At 32.3% G+C, this 22573-nt stretch overlaps 2 protein-coding genes and 1 pseudogene across 2 annotated transcripts; 2 read left to right on the forward strand and 1 right to left on the reverse strand.

The window, feature by feature from the left end:
• Nucleotides 1–582: 582 nt before the first annotated feature.
• On the reverse strand, nt 583–4699 carry LOC111375965 (annotated as a pseudogene).
• An 8251-nt stretch (nt 4700–12950) lies between these two features.
• Nucleotides 12951–13796, forward strand: LOC111375997 (protein SENESCENCE-ASSOCIATED GENE 21, mitochondrial-like). The gene is made up of 2 exons (XM_022998925.1): nt 12951–13227; nt 13330–13796. The coding sequence occupies exons 1-2, from the start codon at nt 13154–13156 to the stop codon at nt 13547–13549; spliced, it is 294 nt and encodes a 97-aa protein (XP_022854693.1). The 5' UTR covers nt 12951–13153; the 3' UTR covers nt 13550–13796.
• Nucleotides 13797–15701: 1905 nt separating this feature from the next.
• Nucleotides 15702–18472, forward strand: LOC111375998 (60S ribosomal protein L18-2-like). The gene is made up of 5 exons (XM_022998926.1): nt 15702–15841; nt 15956–16045; nt 16165–16293; nt 17044–17226; nt 18110–18472. Exons 1-5 carry the CDS (start codon nt 15839–15841, stop codon nt 18266–18268), a joined length of 564 nt encoding a protein of 187 aa, XP_022854694.1. The 5' UTR covers nt 15702–15838; the 3' UTR covers nt 18269–18472.
• Nucleotides 18473–22573: the final 4101 nt, after the last annotated feature.

Consider the following 22573-nt stretch of genomic DNA (forward strand, 5'->3'; position numbering starts at 1 on the left):
TTTAAAAAAATAAAAAATTGATAAGATTTTGACTTGATCAAATCTTACCACATCATCTGTTGGTTGAATTGTGATGGACATGTAGCATAATTGAAGTATTATTATTAGAACAATACTAACATTCTTTTATTCAAGTCCTACTCTTCTTTAAATTTCCTTACTCTTGAGATTTGCCAACAAAATATGAAAGTTCAGATCTTAGATTTCTACATAATACTCAATTCATGTGTTTCCAACGCTAAAACTGACGTCAAATCTGTAAAACAATAGACATTTCAACCAAAATTAAAGATAGAAAAACGTGTTAATTACAAATGTTACTTTAATAAATTCAGAGGAGTTAGTATATAAAAGTATAAATGAGAAAAAGTAATTTACTCAGTGGAGTCCGTATATAAAAAGTTACTAACATTCGAGTAACTTTTAAGCTTAGCCAAACATACAATTCAGAATAGAACATCTTTCAAAACCACAAAACACAATAAGACATTATCAATCTCAACTAGAAAATTAGTAGACATTGAGAGATGCCAGAACCTTTACAATACATTGAACTCCAGACGATTAAAAAATATAGGCTTTCTGATTTCAACCTTACACTGCAACTTAAAATAATTCGGTTCACAAATGAGTACCATATTATGTAAAGAGACACAGATTTTGCTCTCAATGAGAACTAAAAAGAGACTGAAAATCCAATTGTGTGGATTTCATTAGAAAATGGAAAATACTATACAGATATAATCTTCTCTTATTGTTTAAACATATGGCTAACAGAACCCAAATGAACTGCTTCCAGACGAGACAAACAAACGTAAAAAAAAGGGACACGAACTGGCTTAATAATGGTACAACTATGGTCAGACTTCTTTTTGCTCCACAACTAATGTGAGAAAACAGAGCCCCATTTCAGTAACGAAAAAGCTACAGACCTGAATGGACAGTAGGATACAAAAGAAAATGACGTCTCAATTCCCATTTTACTTTTCATCTACTATCTCCTTAGGCTGCAGAACCGGTACAAGCTGTGACCGGAACATCACTTTGTTGTTTCACAGAACTGTATTTCTGAGTGATGAATCTGAAACCAGAAAACAGGAAAATCTGCGCAGATTCCTAAGAGTTGCAATCCATATTTAACATACAAGCAGGAATGTTAAAAGGGATGGGAAGGCCGGCTGGCTAAGATAAATATATAGATTTCTTAAGGAATGCAAGGGCATTGGCCTCTCCATTAAGATAAACGAAAAATATCCGTCAGCCCTAAAGTATGCTTGGCCACAGTTCTAAACCGTGCAGGCCTGCCCTGCCCTTTCTACACCCCTACTTACAAGGTTCTATATGATATGGAGCTGTAATGATACTCAACAAACATACAAAATCCAAGAATGCTCAAAAGAGCTAGATTGTAGAGTTACCTAAAGAAATCCCTCCACAGAAGCTCATACATCAACCAGTTCATGCCAGTATCTGATGAGCTACTACCAGCATCTTTCTTGTTGAAGGCAGCAGAGATTACACTGAAAATCACAGGCATTTATTAAATTGAGGAAGCACGTATCCGCCTCAGGGGAACTTGTAAAAGAAGAGGAAACAAAATGAGTTACTTTAGCATAACCGAAGTACTTAAGCTCATCAAACATGGAGAGTGGAGAAAGGCATCCCATAGCAAGCCATGGGGAGATTTTGCAAGAAAAGTTTGCACCAAATATGCTCTCGTTGGCCCTATTCTCGGATCCCTTGAGTGGTTTTCCTTTGCGTTTGCCTGCAAATTTTCTCAGCCTCTACAATGCTTCAGTCTCTCCCCCCATAGAAGAAGCATCAACAGCTGTTTTTCCATTCTATAAAATGAGAAAATATAATGTTAATTTAAAGGAAAAATAGATAAAACTTCCTCCTCGTAGTTACACGTCTCATCTCAAAGCTTAAGCTCTCAGAGAAGTGACAAATTTATTGATTAAAATTGTTTTTATAATGCCCTTGCACTTGTAGACCAAATTTATTTTTTAATCGAAGGCTTTTCATAAATGAGTGGCAATGAGACTTGAACTTAAGATATTATGTTGAACTGTCTCATCTAAAATCTTGAGCTCTTAGAAAATGGCCATAGTGAATCAGGTTTTAACAATATTAATGCAAGGCTGGAATATACAATGATCTTGATTTTGATACATTTTAAAGACAATCAAAAACAGCATGAGGACTCCTTTGGTGGACTATTATGTAAGGAGATCCTACTAGGGAAGTTAGGATCAGTTCTTTTGTGTAGCCCGAAATGATACAATGCTTCAAAATAATTACCACCCATGACAAAACAAACACATTGCTTAACCCTCTGTCAAAAACTTCTCTTCATTGTGTCGCCATGAAATACGTATAATGGTTCTTTCAAATTCATAAAGCAGTACATAAACCGATAGGAACTAAGAAGAGCGATGGTTACAGCAACACTCAACAACTCTTAAGTTCTAGTCACTTCTGCCCCTTCTTTCACTACTTTATAGCTTTAAATGAATAAGCTTTGCACTTATTTGATAATCAGTACAAACTAAAATAAATGGTGCAAATGGCATCACTCGACAACTCGTCCAGGTTCTAGAAGTTTCACAGCTTCCCCTGCCCCTCTTTCACTACTACACGTCTTTACACTACCATATCAACAATTCTAACAAAAAACAAAACCTTACTCAACAAATTTGGGCCGGCTATATGAATCCATTTTTACCACCATTCAATTCACGCTAAATCTATGGAAGATTCAAGCATCTATATCTTTAGCAACCACAACTAGCCCATGTTAGTTTTTTGGTCAAAGTGCATCAAAAATGCCCAAATGGGAAACACATGAAGCCTAAGTGAAAGGTTGTGGCACAATGATGCAATTGTGTGAGTTCACCAACTGACTTTTCTTTATTGATTTTAAAGTGTTAGCCGGTCCTTTAAAAACGCAATTTCAATTTATAAAATCGTGTTTCTTCTAATGGAAGCTCATGATGATGCCATGTGTCAACCCCGTGTCCATTGGATGGCTGACCATTTGGTGAGTCATATAAAAGGGAGTCATAGGGTTGAGACGCGTGATTTTTTCTGGTTTTCTAGAGCCTTCTCTCTACACTTTGACCGTTCGAGTTCATCTTCTTCTTCTCTCTGAAAATTAAAGATCCTATTTGATTTTCAACACTTTCTCAAATTTGATTTTGTAATCTTGAGTGATTCTTTCTGAGAAGTGTTGTGAGTTCTTGTGTGAACCAATTTTTCTGAAGTGAGAAGATCGAATCTTCTGTGATCTTGGGTGATTCTGGTCTGAGTGCGAAAACATCCAAATTTCTAAGCCTTGGTGTGTGATCAACACTCGCAGTGGACTTCCTGGAGAAAACAACACATATATTTTGCGAGATTCCTCGAATTGTTACTGCCTCAGGGCATTTTAATGAGATCCCTTTTTTCTTGTGTTTCAATCTTTTATACTGCGCATTTTATTTTTGTTAAATCTAATATTGTTGGAACCTCCTCTTTACACTAAGTATAAAAAATGCCTTCAAGAACCGAACGAGAATCGTTCATAGCAATTTATGAGCGACAATTGTGAATTCGTATAAGCTCATACATTTCATGACATTCATTGAAACTCTTCGCTACTAGATCAGAAAACTAAAAGCATCTAATTCATTCAAATAGAATAAAGAAATAATAGAGCAAACTAAAAGTCATACATGAACCATATTCGCATTCGGGTTAAGACCCAAATCCAACAATGATGGTATCTCCCCAGGCTTCACACCCTCTCTGGCCGGCAATCCTCTCATCTGATCATTGCCTCAATCGTCTTCCTCACCTCCAATCCCTTCACTTTCTCCTTAAAACCTCCATAATTTGTAGGCGTTTCCTCCAACTTAACTGGCAAATCCTCCAAATGGTGTAATGTGCTTCCCGAGAAGGACTTCACCTCCAGTGCCTCATCCTTCATCACAGTCTCTATCTTTTCCTCGGCATTCACCCAGTGGCGGCCCTAACTATAGGCGAAGTAGGCGATCGAGGCCCCCGCTTTGACAAGGTCCCAAATTCTGTAAGATTAATTTGCTAGTCGAAGAAAAACGAAAATTATATTAGTGAAATTATTTAAAATAGAATTGTCATATGTAAAAACAAGAAATTAATAAAAAATGCAAATTAAAAAAAAACGTATAAATGACATAAAACTTATACTTACATTTATTTATTGTATAAATATACCATAATCATAACTTTCTCTCTATATAACTAATTTGACCATTTATCTTTCAAACATCCCTTTTCTTATTCTTAATAGACAAAAAGTCTTTTTTGTCTCTTCAAATTCCATTCTGACAGTCACTTGCCATTAATTTTTTTAAACCCAACATAAAATTAATTCTTTCTTTGAATTAAACTTTTGAAGTTATTAGCATACGGGTCTTCTCTCACTGCCATTGCCTTTTTCTTTAACAAAATTCGGTAATCACTAATCAGATTTCAAAACTTAATGTTTTTCAATTCATTTACAAATTGTTTATGCACAATCAAAATAGCATGCTAGTATGTCATCAAATGCCCGAAGAATAGATTATATATGTATTCATAATCCTATCTACCATTTTTGTCTCACTTTTTTTTTCTTTCCACACAGCATTATTAGAGGCATCACTCATCAGCAAACGGCAAATCTAGAGGCTGCAGCCATCTCTTAAGCGCACACAATAAAGAAAAAATGGCATGAAAATGAATGGAGTTCTTATCGTTCCTCTAAGTGAAATCTTTTACCAGGTTTTATTATTTCTCAACTAATTTAAAGTTTAATCTTGTTTAGTTGTATTGATTTTTTTTGTTGTATTGCTTTAATAGTGGCAGCCCTGACTATAGGCGAAATAGGCGATCGCCTAAGGCCCCGCTTTGATGAGGGCCCCAAATTCTGTAAGATTAATGGCTAGTCGAAGAAAAACGAAAATTATATTAGTGAAATTATTTAAAATAGAATTGTCATATGCAAACACAAGAAATTAATAAAAAATAAAAATGCAAATTTAAAAAAAAAATATATAAATGACACAAAATTTATACTTACATTTATTTATTGTATAAATATATCATAATCATAACTTTCTTTCTCTATATAACTAATTTGACCATTTATCTTCCAAACATCCCATTTTTCTTTTCTGAATAGACAAAAAGTCTTTTTTGTCTCTTCAAATTTCATTCCAACAGTCACTTACCATTAATTTTTTTAAACCCAACATAAAATTAATTCTCTCTTTGAATTAAAGTTTTGAAGATATTAGCATACAGGTCTTCTCTCACTGCCATTGCCTTTTTCTTTAACAAAATCCGGTAATCACTAATCAGATTTCAAAACTTAATGTTTTTCAATTCATTGACAAATTGTTTATGCACAATCAAAATAGCAGGCTAGCATGTCATTAAATGCCCAAAGAATGGATTATATATGTGAATAATTATATCTACCATTTTTGTCTCTATTTTTTTTTCTTTCCACACAGCATGATTGGAGGCATCACTCATCAGCAAACGGCAAACCTGGAGGCTGCGGCCATCTCTTAAGCGCACACAATAAAGAAAAAATGGCATGGAAATGAATGGAGTTCTTATCGTTCCTTTAAGTGAAATCTTTTACCTGGTTTTATTGTTTCTCAACTAATTTAAAGTTTAATCTTGTATAGTTGTATTGATTTTGTTTTGTTGTATTGCTTTAATATGTCTACTAAAAAGTATTTGTTTGGACATGAAAAAAGAAAAAAGAAAAAAAAATCTGAAGAATTTATTCAATCTCAAGTAGTAGCTATGGACAAATTTCTTGGTAGTAATATTAATAATAAAAGAGAAAGTCCGATGAAAAATTTGGTTGATGAAGAATTTGAAAATGAAAAGTTTCAAAGTGAAGATAATATGAATAGAAAGCATGAAATTTCTGTGGATCACGAGCAAGAAAATTTGGAGGAAATTGAAAAATGTGTACCTTTGCATTTCGACATTAATGATCCGGGAAATTGAAAAACTATTGATCAAAGCTTGATCGACTTGTTAGTGAAAAGAGGCCCCCTTAGGCAGAATGGTTTTGTTTTTCCAAAAGATTAAGAAAATAGACATTTCTCTTCTACATATTATATTCGGCATTTTGCAAATGGTGAGAAAAGTGATAGAAAATGGTTGGTCTACTCAACTTCATTGGATAAATTATTTTGCTTTTGTTATAAATTGTTTAAGCAAGAAGGAAACAATATTCAATTAGCTAATGAAGGAATCAATGATTGAAAAAATCTTAGTTTCTGACTTAAAAGTCATGAAACTGGTAATGGACACATGCATAACATGAGAAGATGGATTGAATTGGAAAGGAGATTACAACAGAATCTAACAACTGATAAATCTATGCAAGATCTAATCAACGAAGATAGAGAACATTGGAGAGAAGTTTTGTGAGGATAATTTCTATTGTTGGCTTTCTATGCAAGAATAATCTGGCATTCAGGGGACTAATGAGAAAATTTATGAAAAAGATAATGAGAATTTTTCAGGTCTAATTGAAATGATTGCAGAGTTCGATCCAATTTTGAGGGAACACATCCATTATGTTCAAGAAAAAGAAATCCATTATCATTATCTTAGTCACAAAATTCAAAATGAATTCATACTCATGCTGGCTAGAGAAATTAAAAGTGTAATCATTCAAAATGTTAGATGAGCAAAATATTTTTTAGTTATACTTGATCGTACACCAGATATAAGTCATGAAGAACAAATGTCACTCATAACACGTTATGTAGATGTCATAGCAACTCCAGCAATTTTTTTGGGAAAGAGATATATAAAATGAGAGGGAAGAACAGTGAAAACTGATGGCGAAATTGAAGCTATAGGAATAGAAGAAATTTGGGTTGGATTTTGCTCCTGTGAAGGAGCTTGATATACAAGTTTTCCGTATAAATTTGGAGTGCAGTTAATTAATGGTGACTCAACTTTGGTTACTACTTAGTCTCCAAAATTTAAAAGATTACTCTTTATTCACTAGACTCTGTTATAGGTGAGGACTTGCTCATCAAAATTTAAAGAGTTACTTATTGCTCATTCAAATTTGAATGAAGTTACCGATCGTGTTACTTATTATAAAATTAAGTGAACAACAAGTAACTTTATTTAAATTTAAATGAATAATAAATAACCTTTAAATTTTGATGAGTAAATAATAACCTATAGAAATTTTGAGTGAGCAACGAGTAATATTTTAAAGATCAGTAAGCAAGTAGTAACTTATACTAAATTTCAGCGAACATTCATTATAATTATCTCTATAAATTTGGATTTTGGAATCCATTTTTGTTGAACAGAGAAGATGAAGATAAGAGCATTTCCAACCATCCCATTGTACCATAATTGAACCAAATTTTTGGTGCAAATCTCCTCGACCCATTGTACCATTTTGGTGCAAATGAATAGTAAAATACCTTGTTACCACTCTATTTTACTTTGCACCGATTTTTTTAAGGGTATATTTATCCATTTCTTATACAAAATTTATTATTATTATTATTATTATTATTATTATTATTATTATTATTATTATTGTGTGCATTTGTGATATTACAATTCGAAACGTACTTAACTCTTTTTTATTATTATGATTTAGTATTTTCTTAGTTGTTGTGTCTCTATTAATTGTACTACATTTTTCTAAATTTATTAATGAATTCAATATTTTTGTTAACTAAAAATAATAATTTATTTAGTAATAAAATAAGTAAATTATCAATAATAAAATAAATAAATTATCAAGAATTAAAAAAATGAAGAAAATTATTAAACACTATTCACTTGGTGCAACTTTTGGTGTAATGGATTGAAGATGATTTCCTATTTCATGCAATATTTGGTACAAAATAGTGCAAATTTTTGTGTAGGATTGAAGATAGCCTAAGCTTTCTAACCTATTTCACTCCTCTGGTTTGGCTTACTGTTGCTTTTTTGGGTTTGGCGTGTATGGGAGCTTGCATGTTTGGTGGGATGCTACTAGCTAGCCCTTTCTTAAAACTCTTTCTTTTATTTATTTATTTTTAACTAGTCACAGTTGAACATGCAATGTCAAATATTTTAGAAGGCTATAAAAATAATGTTTGATATTAATTTGTTAGGAGGATTTGATGAGTCTCAAACGAATTAAAGAAAATAAAATTTTAGTATACAAATTTAAGAAAATAAAATTGTAATCTCAAAAACTTCTATAATTCAAACTTTTTTGTGATGATAAAATATTACAAATGAGCAATCTTTTTATACTATATTTGATACTTAAAAATTAATTACTAAAACATGAATTTAAACACCAATTAAAATTTCTAAATACCTAAATAGAAATAAATTAATCTATAATAACTCTAAATTCATATAGATCAAGCCGATATTCATTGAGTTTAGATTAATGTGAATGTTAATTAATTGAGAACTAATAACAAGGATCTCGTAATATTTATAACATATCGAAAAGTGAAAAGTAATGTGTTATTAAAATAATTGAATTGTAGTAAAATTAAAATCATCCAAAAAAAATATTCACACTTGATGTGATATTTAATAGACCATAGATTACACATTTTTAATATAATAATTTTATATGTAAATAAAACAAAATCATACCTTTTTAACTACACATTCCCTATTTTTATTTACAAGTATGAAAATGTAATGACTAATGAGTATACAAATTTATGGGAACAAGCAAATTATTTTTTTGAAGTAAATTGGCTTATTTTAAAATTAGAAAACAAAAGTGGACTTTATTAGTAATCAAAAATTGTTTCAAAATCTCAGCTCCTTTTTTTTTGGTTTAGAAAAAAATTTGTTTCTTAGTAATTTTTAATAGAAGTTGATGACAGTAATTATAAAATTTTAATATATTTTCTCTCTTTTTTTCAACTACGTATTCTTTATTAAAATAATATTTCACGTAAATAAAAAAGTTATTATTTTTTAACCACAATTCTCCCAAAAAATACTATTTCATAATAAATTTTACTAAAATTTCTCATTATAATGGGTGTCGAACAAGGGTATAATGTGTAATTGAAAAGTTGAAATTTTTTATGTATTTTTCATTAAATGTATGGTCGAGAATGGATTTGAGAAAAATGAATTTTAGAAAATAGAGATCAAACGAGGACTTAAGAGTATATTTGGGAAGTGTTTATAAATAATTTCGAAAAAAATATAAGAATTGTTGGTAAATAAGTAGATGATACCGTGTGTCCTTAAAATGTGAATAAACATGGATTAAGTGTTGAAGCTATTGTTTGATTTAGATAAAAATCAAGTAATTAGCCCCTGTTTTTTACAATTATTTCAAGACAATAATGTATTTTTTGACATTTATTTTTCCAGCACATGGGGACCTATTATGAGACAAAATATCAAAAATCATTATTGCTACATTTGCTACGGTATAAAATGAATTTAAATTGGGCAAAAAATTTGGAAACAAAGGGGGGCTTAGTAGAATTTGGTGAGAGATGGTGAAGTGTATGGTCAAAAATTGTGGATTTCATTAAATGTGTGATTAAAATTAATTAATGAATTTAATTTACAGTGCATTTTGATTGCGAGTATGGAAATAAAATAAATTATAGGTAATTCAATTGTTTAAAACTTATTTGGATGGAAATTGTTAATCAAGCGTATTTGATTGTTTAGTTTCCAATCTAAAAAATATTACAAGGCAAATGAGAAAGAGGGGATAGATTAGGGGGAGGGAAAGGGAGACGGAGAGGTGAAAAATGTTTTCATTGTTTTGTGGAGAATATGGTCATATGACCAAAAGTTGAAAAATATTTGTCATAAAAAAAATGTTCAATCAAACACCTAAAAAATAAGAATTTTGGTGAAAAATGACATTTTTATGAAAAATAAAATAAATCAAACACAATCTTAGATTTTAATCCAAATTCTCTAATTGAACAAAACATGGGCTAAACATAGAATTGTGAGTCAAACACAAACTTAGCATGCTTTTGGTAAATTTTATAAATTATCTATAAATGTCAAACTTAATTTTTAATCGCACAATTCAACATGTCCACAAATATTAACCACTTATCTATTCCTAATTTTTATTTATTTATGAATTAGAATGTTTATAATTTCTTTCCAAACATAGGCTTAATGATAAGGGTAATTTATAAAAAAAATCCTCATCCTTTGCATTCATTGGGCAAAACGTCTGTATCATTTCAAATTTGACATTTACATTCTCATTTCAATACTTTTTTTTGTCTCATTCGGTCTATTCCTTTTCTTCAAATATGGATAGTTGATGCAAAACGTTCCTATCATTTGCATTCATTATGCAAATTGTTCTTTTCATTTCAATTTTGGGCATTTGAATCCTCATATCAACTTTTCTAACGCAAAAGGTTCTTATCGTCTACTTTTTCCATTAAAACATTATAAAATGATAAATTTACCTTAATGCTTGTTTTGTAAGGATTTTGATAATTAATTTTTTGACCGTTAGAGATAAAGTGAGTTCTACATGTGAAAGAATAATTCAAAAATAACGATTGAAATAATAAAATAACTGTCAAAAAATTAATTTTAATTGACTTAAAATCTGTATCAAACAAGCACTTCATCTTGAAACAAATTATTAAATAGTGTAAATGAATCCATGTAAAATAATTAAAAACATATTAACGAAATTTTTTTTCCCTCTTAAATGAGTTTGAATTAGAACAGTTAGGGTTGATGTTTGAGCCCCATTTTACTGGAAAGAATGCATTTTTAAATAGAGATAAAAATTAAGAATTTTTTTTTGATTTGCATGTAATATAATTTTTTTTAAAGAATATGTGGTTGAAAATGAATTTTGAAAAAAATAAATTTTAGAAAAATAGGGCTCAAACAAGGGCTGAATATATGGTGGTGGTGAGGCCAATGACAGATATGTAGGTGGGGAATTGGATGGGAAAGAAAAACCATTCTTTCAAAAATATTTTCTTATTTTTTTCAGTTAATTTTTTATTTAACCACGGCGGTGGAAAGGTAGGGGATGGGCGTAGGTATAGATGGGGATAGTTGGAAGGATAAAACCAATTTTAAACACGCATGATTTGCTCGTACTTCTATAAAAATTAGAATTCTAGTTGCAATTATATATATGATTTAATGAGCACGAATACTTAACTTATGTTAATTGATGAATATATTAATGATATGTTCCATAAATTTAATGATTAACCAATTAATTGGTGGTCATATCACTAGTGACATAGCATATCATTTATTGGTAAATAAGTCAATGGTAAGTGTCATAAATTTAATGATTTACCAATTAATTAGTGTGTCATGTCACCGAAAATAAGATTACTAAATTTGTCATTTTTTAATATTTTACTGAAGACGGTAAGGATCTTTTGCAAAAAAAAATGTCGTTCTAATGGTCCAAATGCTAAAACTAATATGATAAAAACGATTTACGCAACGAAGACAAGCAATTTGGACATTTTGCGCCAATTATCCATATTTGACGAAAGGAATTAACGGAATGAGATGAAAATGGTCAACATATAAAGAAAATATCGAAATAAAGGTGCAAATGTCATGTTTGAAACGGTAATGACAATTAGCACAATTTACATTTCAATTTTCAAGCCTCTTCTGTTAGAAGCTTTCGTAATTCTCCCCTCTTTTATCATAGTCGATGAACTTCACGCTCAGCACGTCCAAGGCAACCTTAGCATCATCAGAATCAAGCATACTTCGTCCATTTTCAATATCAACATTTTTCAAATTTTTAACCCAATAAATTCAAAATTTCATTAGTTTTTCATTTATGATAGGTCTCATGTTTGTTTTAATTCGTCACGATTTTTAATAAATAGATGGCACTAGAACTTGAATTCATGTTGTTAGTGAAGTCATATGCATTCATTTAAATGATTCCTCCATTTAAAAAAAAAAATGGAATTCCTATTATGAGATACTTTTTTAAATAAAGAATGGATTTCTATTAAAAAGGAAGAAGTTGATTTTGTAAGATTGAACTATTGAATTTGCTGCACATAAACATTTTTCTCCCACGCGGGTGATACTTTTTTGAGAAAAAGAAAAGAAAGTCTTAAAGGTGACGAAAGTAAACAAGAAATAGGTTGTAATAAAATTGATTGAACTGGCCGGATTCCAGACCCACGCACCCCCCCACGTTCTAGAGGGGAAAAACGTAATAAATCCGCAGCCTAACTGGTTCAATTCACTTGATGACACGTTACTACTCCATTGTGCACCCAAATTCCAGTGTCTTTCAACATTATTTGCTTACCGAATTTTCCCAACTTGTTGAACGTTCTTCACGTGTGCTAGTTGATCGATTACAACGTTTAGTCAATCTCGACGGCCATATTACAAATTTTGAATTGACAATTTAAGTACGTTATTGGTTGGAAGAAACTTTTCATACATGTATGAGTGGTTGCGAGTTTGATAATCATCAAGTAATATTGCTTCTTCAACTATAATAAGGGCATCGATTAATCTATTTTTGTTAATAATACATAATGATATTCAAGGATGAATGTAGACTCATTAGAGAAGGATAATCATTTCGATCCTCGGCAGTAGTGTTCATTTTCAACAATCGAAAAGACTATCTTTAAACTACTGAAGAAAATAATAATTATTAAATTGTTATTTAAGACTACTTTAATATAATGATATTTGTAGTTGATGATCAAATTATAAGGAGTCGAACAATCAATTTCTCTCCACGACAAAACATTAGCCCCTCAAATTCAAGGCGATAGCATAACATATATCGAAGTCACAAAAGAACCAAATTAAAACTATCTCGTGAAATCATTTTACAGATGTCCATTGATATCTCGATATCAAAATTGAAACATACCATAAGTGACAAGTCGAACAACATGCCCAAGTGGCATTGACCTGGTCCTGGTGTCAATGAGCATGAGAAGAAAGTAAGTGGCTAAGTGCATTGAACGCTCTCCTTTTTTTTTTTGCCTATAAGTATGGACTTCTCTTCTCTTAGAACTTCAATTCACTCAAAAGTACCATAAATAATCTTTCGGAAGAAAATCATATACCCAAAATTTCTGTATGCAAGGAAAACTGAAGATCAATGGCTCGATCATTCTCCAATGCTAAGATTTTCTCTTCTCTCGTTGCTGACAGAATCTCGGCAGCTGTCAACAGGTACAAATAAGTTGTTTGATTTCCTGTGAATTTTTAATCGGATTTTGAAAATTGTTTATAGATTGGAGTAGAATTTTGATCGGGTGTGATTTGTTTGTACAGAAGAGGATATGTGGCGGCATCATCACAGAGTGGTATGTCCAGCAGTGTCAGTGGAGGGGTTTCGAATGTGATGTTGAAGAAAGGGGAGAAAGAATCGACCAAAACCTCGTGGGTGCCGGATCCAGTCACCGGATATTACAGGCCGGAAAATCAATCCAAAGAGATTGACGCCGCCGAGTTGAGGGAGATTCTATTGAAGAACAAAATCAGAGGACACTAAACTGGAAATTTGAATTTGAATCCAGTTTTTCTTCCATTGGACTATGATCCTCAGTAGATTATATTACATACTCCACAATTGTTATAGCTCTGGAACTTCTGTTCTAAGGTGTAGGAACAGAGTGTTCATGTTGAGACCTAGTGTTGCCTTGTTCCCATTACATAATAATGTGATATTTGAGTTTTTGACATTTTGTTCATCAATTCTAAAACCTTTGCAGTATTTTCATGAATCTGAGGAATTTGTGACTTTTTTTTTCTTTCCAGATTTTCTTGTTTAAGCGGAATTTAGACTATTTCAACAGGCAAGCTTTGATTTTACAGAATTTACCCTAAATTTGATTTCAAAATTTCCGAGACCAGGAAAGAAAATTGGGAGGAGGGGAATATATTTTGAATTTGAGCTTCTACTTTTATACAATGGATAACTGGAATTTAAATTGAGATTATCATTCTTAACCTCATCTGCTTTAGCTGAAAAATCACATTTTTGGTATATTTTAATAAAATTTGATGAGATGTATGAATGAAATTTTGATAAATGTATTGAATTTCATAAAACGTGGGGTTAAAAATGAATTTAAGAAAAGTAAAATTTAAAAAATGGGGCCAAACTGGCCCGGCTCCACGAATCATGATCCGTTTATTCATATATTTTAACCAATAAAAATTGGGATAATAAGTGAAAATGTATAATATATATTATTACATGGAATTAGTCAATTAATTTATATACTTCGATGGCTTCTAACATACAAGTAAATGGAGATGGGAGATAGGAGATGGAAGGAAAGATCACGACACTGAGAAAAGTATAAGTTAGGTAACATTGTTGCCTTGGGTACAAAATGATTGATTCAAGTTTGTTTGGCATACTAAATCAACTTCAATTATTGTGGAGTTTACGTGTTGCAATTGACCAACTTATTTTTATCTTTTTTGTTACTAATTAAGTAATTTAAAGATAAATTAACGAAATATGTCGGCGATTTATAATTAAACGATGAAATAAATATTATAGAAATAATAGTAAGTCCTTGTTTGATAGGGATTAAAATCTAGATTCTAATTTAAGTTAAAATCAATGATTAATTTAAACACATATTTCATGAGATATACAACTTTATAACCACATATTTCAACAATTTTTTTTAATCAAAATTTACTAAAATTTTGATTTAATCCCGCCAAATATGAACTAAAGAATATAACTTAAATTATTGGTCTACTATATTATTTAGTGGTGTTGAGAATGACAATGGACCTCGTGCATTCATGTATATCAAGTATAAAAAAAACTTAAAATTCATGAAGATTTGGACAAGAAACAGATGTGAGATGTGAGATGTGAGATGTGAGATGGTGCCGTAGGATTCATCTTTGAGATAATTGGTTTCATAGGTCACATCAAATCATTGATTTTGGGCATAATAAATTCTTATGGTTTGTCCTACTTATTTTTTAGGTTGTACAAACTCTATGAAGCTTGAACTAAACCAAATTTTTTTCTCGCATTGGAGTTTGTTTCTATCTTCAAGTCCCAGTTATAGCGACGTGTCGTACTCCTCATGCTTAGGTAGACTTTTCCATCGTTACGTTTCTAGTTTCAATCACGTTTAAGTGATCTCAAATTTGGACTTTAAAATCCAATCAATTTCTATATATAAAATCAAATGTAAATACAGTAGTCAAAGAGCTCCTTTGGAATCCTATCAACAAGTTGGTTCATTAGCTACTCCATTAGATGATGGATTAACCTCTGATTTTTTAAACATATTGCACTAGTTTGTACACTAAAAACTTATCGTAAGTTGCGCTTGACATCATTTTGTATGAAGAAAGGACCGTCCTCCGTGAAAGAGGGAACGGATGGTAATTGAGACATACAACTCTTAGTTTTCATTTTCCACCGTACCGATAAACTTGCTATCAATTTAATCATTAGAGTGTAAAAGATAATTTCTTTTTCATTCTTTTTATCGACAATGACAGTAACGAACCAATGTAACAATTTGAGATGCACTTTTTTTTTTAATAATTATTTTGTAGGAAGTTTGAATGGTGTTGGACCAAACATATAATTATTGGGCCTCAGCTGGCCCTTGGTCTTAAAAATCTCTCAATCATTAAGGCCTCGAAAATAAAACTTTTTATGGGCTGGACTTCATTTTTAGGGTTCTGTTCATTTCCACTAACATTAAGCCCACTACAGTATTTCACCTCGTTTAACAGAATATAAAAAGGCATTACAAAACCCTACCTCCTCTTCCTTTGTCCACCAGCAGAAGCCATGGTACGCCTCCTTTCTCACTACCAAGCAAATCTAGTATAATTTTCGTTTCACACTCTAAAAAGTCTAAATTTTTAATTTGATTGATAAATTTTTGTTATTTTATTTTATTTTTAGGGTATTGATTTGGTTGCCGGAGGCAAGAGCAAGAAGACCAAGCGCACCGCCCCTAAATCCAATGATATTTACCTCAAGCTTCTCGTCAAGGTTCCTCTAACTCTCACACTTTTTTTTATATTTTCTGTTTATTCATTTTGTGTGCTAAAAATCGGACGATTTGTTGAATATTCTTATGATATGGTGTAATGTGATTCTTTATCTTGCAGCTGTATCGGTTCCTTGTGAGGAGGACTGGAAGCAAGTTCAACGCGGTGATATTGAAGAGGCTGTTCATGAGCAAGGTTAACAAGGCCCCTCTTTCTCTCTCCCGACTTGTCACTTTCATGAAGGGAAAGGTACTTCTCTATTTTTTTTACTCTATGCTTAATAATTCAATGTTATGTACTTTAATTTATGCTGTTGCTGTATTGCTTGTGTTGTAAAGACTTCGTATATGATTTCTAAGTTTTAAGTGTGATATCTTATGCCAATTTATTAAATTATTAGTTTCTTAGTCGTATTGAGTACAATCAATATTTAAAAGGATTGATCTGAATGTGAAATGCTTGCTCAACAGTATGTATTATTCAAATATTTCTAGCTTTAAATGGCTGGAGGAAGGATTACAGGAAGTTATAACCGGATCATGCAAGAGGTTGTACAGAAAATGAATGATACAAATGCCTACCAAGAGATTCTACTAGGAATAACTCTAGTCGGCTATGCAGTAACTAATCAAAGTATATAAGTCTAATTGCATGTTTATAATTAACTATTACCGTGGTTTTTTTCTTACACATGGAATTCTGATTCTGAAGCAACTAGAAAAATGCTGCTGTAGCTCTAGTATTTTTATCATACAGTTCAAATTGTATATAATATAAAATGTAAGTAAGTTCTACATGCTCTATGTACCCTTTTTGCCAGTTTAATACTTTTACATTAGAAACAATACAACCAGCACTATTTTTTATCTTACGTATAAAATTCTGATGTTGATGCAACTAGTAGTAAAATGCTGCTGAAACTTGAGTATTCATCTTACGGTTTGAACTGTATAATCTATAATGATCAGTACTTTCTACATGCTTTATATACCTTTTTAGGAAGACAAGATTGCGGTGCTTGTTGGGACTGTCACTGATGATATAAGGGCTTATGAAGTCCCTGCTATGAAGGTCACTGCTTTGAGGTTCACAGAGAGAGCAAGGGCTCGAATTGAGAAGTCGGGTGGAGAATGCTTGACTTTTGACCAGCTTGCTCTTAGAGCTCCTCTTGGGCAGAACACGGTAAGAACCATTCAAGTTTTTTTACTATCAATTTATTTTTGTTGATAATTTTGTGGTTGCTCATGTTTGATATAGTTTGGTGGTATTAAACAGTGGAAATGAGATATTTTAAACCAATAATAGGAATATTGTTTTGCCCATGTGATTTCAAATGAGTATGGAATGATTGTTTGTTGTATTCTGTATGAGGAATCATTTTTTTCTGTTTGAAGTAGCAATTACGGTTGATTTGGATTCTGATTACTCGTGTAAATTGTTTGGTTAAAATTAACTCTAGTTCTCGCTTAGTATTTGTGTTATTACATGCACCTATGATTCTACTGGTAAATTTTGCGTTTTTTCATCTTAGTGAAATGAACGCTGTGTTTGTTTTATGAAACACCATTTTTGGGGTATCTGCTTCGTTAATCTTATGCAGCTTCTCTTCTTCATCCCATGAGTTTTGATCTTTTCCCTTTCCGGGCACCATTTTTGGGGTATCTGCTTCGTTAATCTTATGCAGCTTCTCTTCTTCATTCCATGAGTTTTGATCTTTTCCCTTTCCGGGGATAAGTCAATTTAGAATTTATGCAATATGCGATTTCTCACGCCATGGTTTTGTGGTTGACGCTGTGCATTGGATGTTTAGTTTTCTGGTAAATATGGTCGTTTGACTTTTTCTTTTAGATAATTTGGTTTACATTTTACATTTTCGATCATCAATATATACTAGATATAATTTTCAGAAAGCATTAATATCATCTCCCTGAATGATATCCATGGTTACAAATACTAGTTCTGTGTTATTTCACAAATAATTTTTTCAAGAAAATGCTAATAGACATATTGGTGAGTAAATTTTACAGGACTAGTATGTATTATCTGACCTTGCTGTTTGACTCAGGTACTTCTTAGAGGACCTGTAAAGTCTCGTGAGGCAGTGAAGCACTTTGGTCCAGCTCCTGGTGTTCCACACAGCCACACCAAGCCTTATGTGCGAGCCAAGGGTAGGAAATTTGAGCGTGCTAGAGGTAGAAGAAACAGCAGAGGTTTTAAAGTCTAAATTACCACCACTAGTTATTACCCCGTTGATGGCAGTTTTTATATTTATTAGAATTTCTATGAAAGATTTTGTCCTCCTATTAATGTCTTTTGCGTTTTCTTTATAAACTTGTCTTGGTTGCAATTGTTATCTGTAGCACTTTCACATTTGGTTGTTTGCTTTAATTTCTGGGGAGGATATAAAAAACGTTTTGAGCTCAAGATATTTGCGATGGTTTATTACATATTTCTATCTATATATACCCGGATGTCTGCCGATCCTAATAACGTTATATGTCATCATTGATGACATCACTTTATGTGGCAAAACAGTAGTGACGTGAGAGTCAGTGTTGTCTTATTGCCAGACCTGACCGTGCTGCCATTGATCCGCTAGTGAACTGGAATAGAGTTGGGCAGTTTTTGATCCCAGCTGCCCATGAATTTTTTCGCCGAAAGGGGAGAAAAAGGTTTGGACTACGGAGGTTTGGAGGCCCTTCATTACTTCGAGACATGTTATTTTTGAAACCTTATGGTTTGATCTAATTTGAGTAAAGAATATTTAAAAAATTACAGAATCTAAAGAACAAGAACACAGTATATGTTTTTGCCCTCGAAAGGGCCCGGATGTTCGGTCGTAAACCTGGTCACCCGTTGAGCATCCACTAAGGGATTTAGCTCAAAGATCCACTAACATCAACCAAGAATCAGTTTACAAATGTACGAAGAAATGTTTGATTTCTTCGATTTTTCTCTCGTCTTTTTTTGTTGAAAAATCCTCACTCAATTGATCTTTCTATATCTCGCACTAAGCAATCAGGGATTACCACTAAGAACATCAACTATCAATCACAAAGATTAATTTTAGATTACAGAACAAACCCTAACTTTTCACTCAGAAAAGTGAAGAGACGGAGAACAAAGAAAATGAAAACTACTTCTCCGTATGAACAGGGCCAAGGTCAAATATATATATCTGTCCACACCAATGGTCAAGATCAAGGGCTGGAATGAAGCCACGTGTACGGCTGATTCTCATCCCAGAAAAGAGGCTAAAGTCGTGTTGTATAAAAAACGCGTTTTCATCTAATTAATCAGCAACCCGGTTGCAAAATTGGCCCAGCATAAAATGGCCCAACAAACAAGATTTAGCGAGGCAGCCCAAAACTTTTAACAATCTCCACCTTGCTGAGCTAACCCTTGGTTTTTACTAATGGATCTTTTCACTGAATCAGTTAGTTTCATTTGCTCGAAGTACCTGAAAAAAAAATACATATAATTAGTTCAACCCCAAAAAATACTTGAGGTTCTAAATTTCACTTCCTTATGTGATATTTAGAATCTTCAAGCAGTTTTTAAATTTGTTTAGAGGCAGTACCTTGGTCCCCAAATCTGAAGGATTAAATTCTGTAGAAATTTTTACCAACCTGATAAGACCCTTTTCAACCATATTTCGCACAAAGTGAAATTTTATATCTACATGTTTGGTTCTATCATGATATACAGGGTTTTTGCTCAGATGTATAGCACTTTGATTATCAGTATAGATAATAACAGAGTCATTTGCAAAACCAATTTCATTTAATAAACCTCTTAACCAGATGCTTTCTTTAACAGCATCACAAGCTGCTATGTATTCAGCTTCTGTAGATGACAAGGCAACTAATTTTTGTAGTTGTGACTTCCAACTTATACAACCATCACACAGAGTAAAGATGTAAGAAGATGTGGATCTTCTCTTATCCAAGTCACCAGCAAAATCAGAGTCTGTATAGCCCTTTAATGTTATCCCTTCACTACTCCTTTTAAACATTAAGCCTAAATCAGATGACCCTTTTAGGTATCTTAACATCCATTTTATAGCCAGCCAGTGAGTTTCACCAGGATTTGCCATAAATCTACTTAATATGCTAATACCATGGGCTAAATCAGGTCTGGTGCAAACCATGAGGTACATTATGGAACCTACGGTATTAGCATAAGGTATTTTTTCCATTCTCCTAAATTCGTCATCTGTTTTAGGTGATTGTTCACTTGACAATTTAAAATGATTTGCAATAGGAAGAGTGACAGGTTTACATTCAAGCATAGAACATTTTTCAATAATTTTCTTCACATAAGATCCTTGCTTCAACATCAACATGTAATTATCTCTATCTCTTTCTATTTCCATACCAAGAATCCTCTTGGCTTGCCCTAAATCTTTCATTTCAAATTCAGACTTTAACTTTGATTTAATGAAATCAATCTCAGTTATATCATGGCAAGCAAGTAACATATCATCAACATATACTAACAGATAAATGGATTCAGGTCCACCTGAACCTTTATAGAAGAGACAAGAGTCATAACTGCTTTTCACAAAATCTAAGGTCTGCACAAATGAATTAAATTTCAGATACCATTGCCTGGGTGCTTGCTTAAGCCCGTAAAGAGATCTTTTCAGCAAACAAACTTTTTCTAGTTTTGATTTAACTTCAAATCCTTTGGGCTGATTCATATATATAGTTTCATCAAGATCACCATTAAGAAATGCTGTTTTAACATCTAGTTGTTCTAACTCCCAGTTAAAGTGAGCAATTAGAGTCAATAGAATTCTGATTGTGGTGTACTTTGCTACAGGAGAAAATATTTCATTGTAATCTACTCCTTCTCTTTGTGTAAAGCCTTTTGCTACTAATCTGGTTTTATACCTCTTATTTTCTAAATTTGGATCTCCTTCTTTAATTTTAAAAATCCATTTACATTCTACAATCCTTTGATTTTTTGGTCTATTTACTAAAATCCAAGTTTTATTTTTGATAAGAGAATCCATCTCCTCATTCATGGCTTCCTTCCAAAGCTTAGAATCAGGAGAGTTAATAGCTTCATCAAAGGATGTAGGTTCAGAATTCAAGGAGTCAAGAGCAGAGAATAGAGTAACAAAGTCTTCACTATTGAATCTGGTGGAGGGAATTATGGTTCTCCTTTCCCTATCTCCAGTTAGTTGATAATCAGCAAGAATATTATTTACTGATTCAGATTCATCTTCAGACTCAATTTGATCATTATTAATTCCAGATTGAGAATGCTCCACCTCAAGAGGATCAGTTTCAATTTCAGATTGAAGTTCCAGGATGGTTTCACTCATTGGTGCAGATTCTGAAGTTTTAGGGTCTTCAGATTTAATACAGGGCATGTCATTTTCATTAAAAATGACATCTCTACTTATTATAACTCTAAGCCATTTTAATTTTTAACCCAGAGTCTATAGCCTTTTGTTTCTTCTCCATATCCCAAGAAAACACATTTCTGGGATCTAGGCTCAAGTTTGCCTTCGCTTTGATGGGAGTATGCAGCACAGCCAAAAACTTTGAGTTTACTATAATCAGGTGTTTTTCCAGACCATAACATTTCAGGGACTTGAAAATCAATAGCACTAGATGGACTTCTATTTATTAAATAGGTGGCTGTTTTTAAGGCTTCACCCCAGAAAAACTTTGGGAGTCCAGAACTGTATAACATACACCTGACCTTTTCTAACAGAGTCCTATTCATTCTCTCAGCAACGCCATTTTGCTGAGGGGTGTATGTTACAGTTCTATGTTTTAGAATTCCACTCTCTTTACAAAATGAGTTAAATTCAAAGTTGCAGAATTCAAGACCATTGTCAGTTCTTAGTGCTTTGATTTTCTTGTTGGTTTGATTTTCAATCATGGATTTCCATTGTTTGAAGATTTGAAAAGTTTCAGACTTTTGCTTTAGAAGAAATGTCCACAACTTCCTTGAATAATCATCTATTATGAGTAAGTAGAACCTGAATCCACTTAGAGAGCTTACTGATGCTGGACCCCACAGGTCAGCATGTAAGTAGTCTAGTATAGAAGTGGATTTATGGGTTCCTGTTTTGAAAGGTAACCTTTTCTGTTTACCAATTAAACAATTTTCACAAAAGTCTAACTTTTCAATATTGTCTTTTCCAAAACATTTTTGCTTATTCAAAATGATTAGTCCCTTTTCTGAAAGGTGTCCTAATCTTTTATGCCAAAGTAAAGATTTATTAAACTCATAGTTAGAGGCAGTGGTACGTTGACTTAGAACGGGTTCAACATAGACAGTGTAGATTCCATTTATTTTTGGAGAGGATATCACTCTTTTATTTTCAGATGTGAGACTCATGAGGCCCTTGTGCATAGAAATGTTAAATTTGTCATCTAATTCTCCCAGAGAGATTAGATTTCTTTTAAGTTCAGGAACATATCTTGTATTTTCTAATTCAAGAATATAGTTGTTATTTAGCAACAGCTTAACTTTGCCAATACCCTCTATCTGACAACTCATGTCATTT

The sequence above is a fragment of the Olea europaea genome, unplaced genomic scaffold (genome assembly GCF_002742605.1).
Source record: "Olea europaea var. sylvestris unplaced genomic scaffold, O_europaea_v1 scaffold1435, whole genome shotgun sequence".
NCBI lineage: Eukaryota > Viridiplantae > Streptophyta > Magnoliopsida > Lamiales > Oleaceae > Olea > Olea europaea.

Bases quoted from the DNA above. Each gene is read 5' to 3' on its own strand.
- LOC111375997 (XM_022998925.1), top strand. From the start codon at position 13,154: ATGGCTCGATCATTCTCCAATGCTAAGATTTTCTCTTCTCTCGTTGCT. The intron at 13,228-13,329 runs GTACAAATAAGT...TTGTTTGTACAG, and splicing joins ATCTCGGCAGCTGTCAACAG to AAGAGGATATGTGGCGGCAT.
- LOC111375998 (XM_022998926.1), top strand. The intron at 16,046-16,164 runs GTTCCTCTAACT...TTTATCTTGCAG, and splicing joins ACCTCAAGCTTCTCGTCAAG to CTGTATCGGTTCCTTGTGAG. The intron at 16,294-17,043 runs GTACTTCTCTAT...ATACCTTTTTAG, and splicing joins TCACTTTCATGAAGGGAAAG to GAAGACAAGATTGCGGTGCT.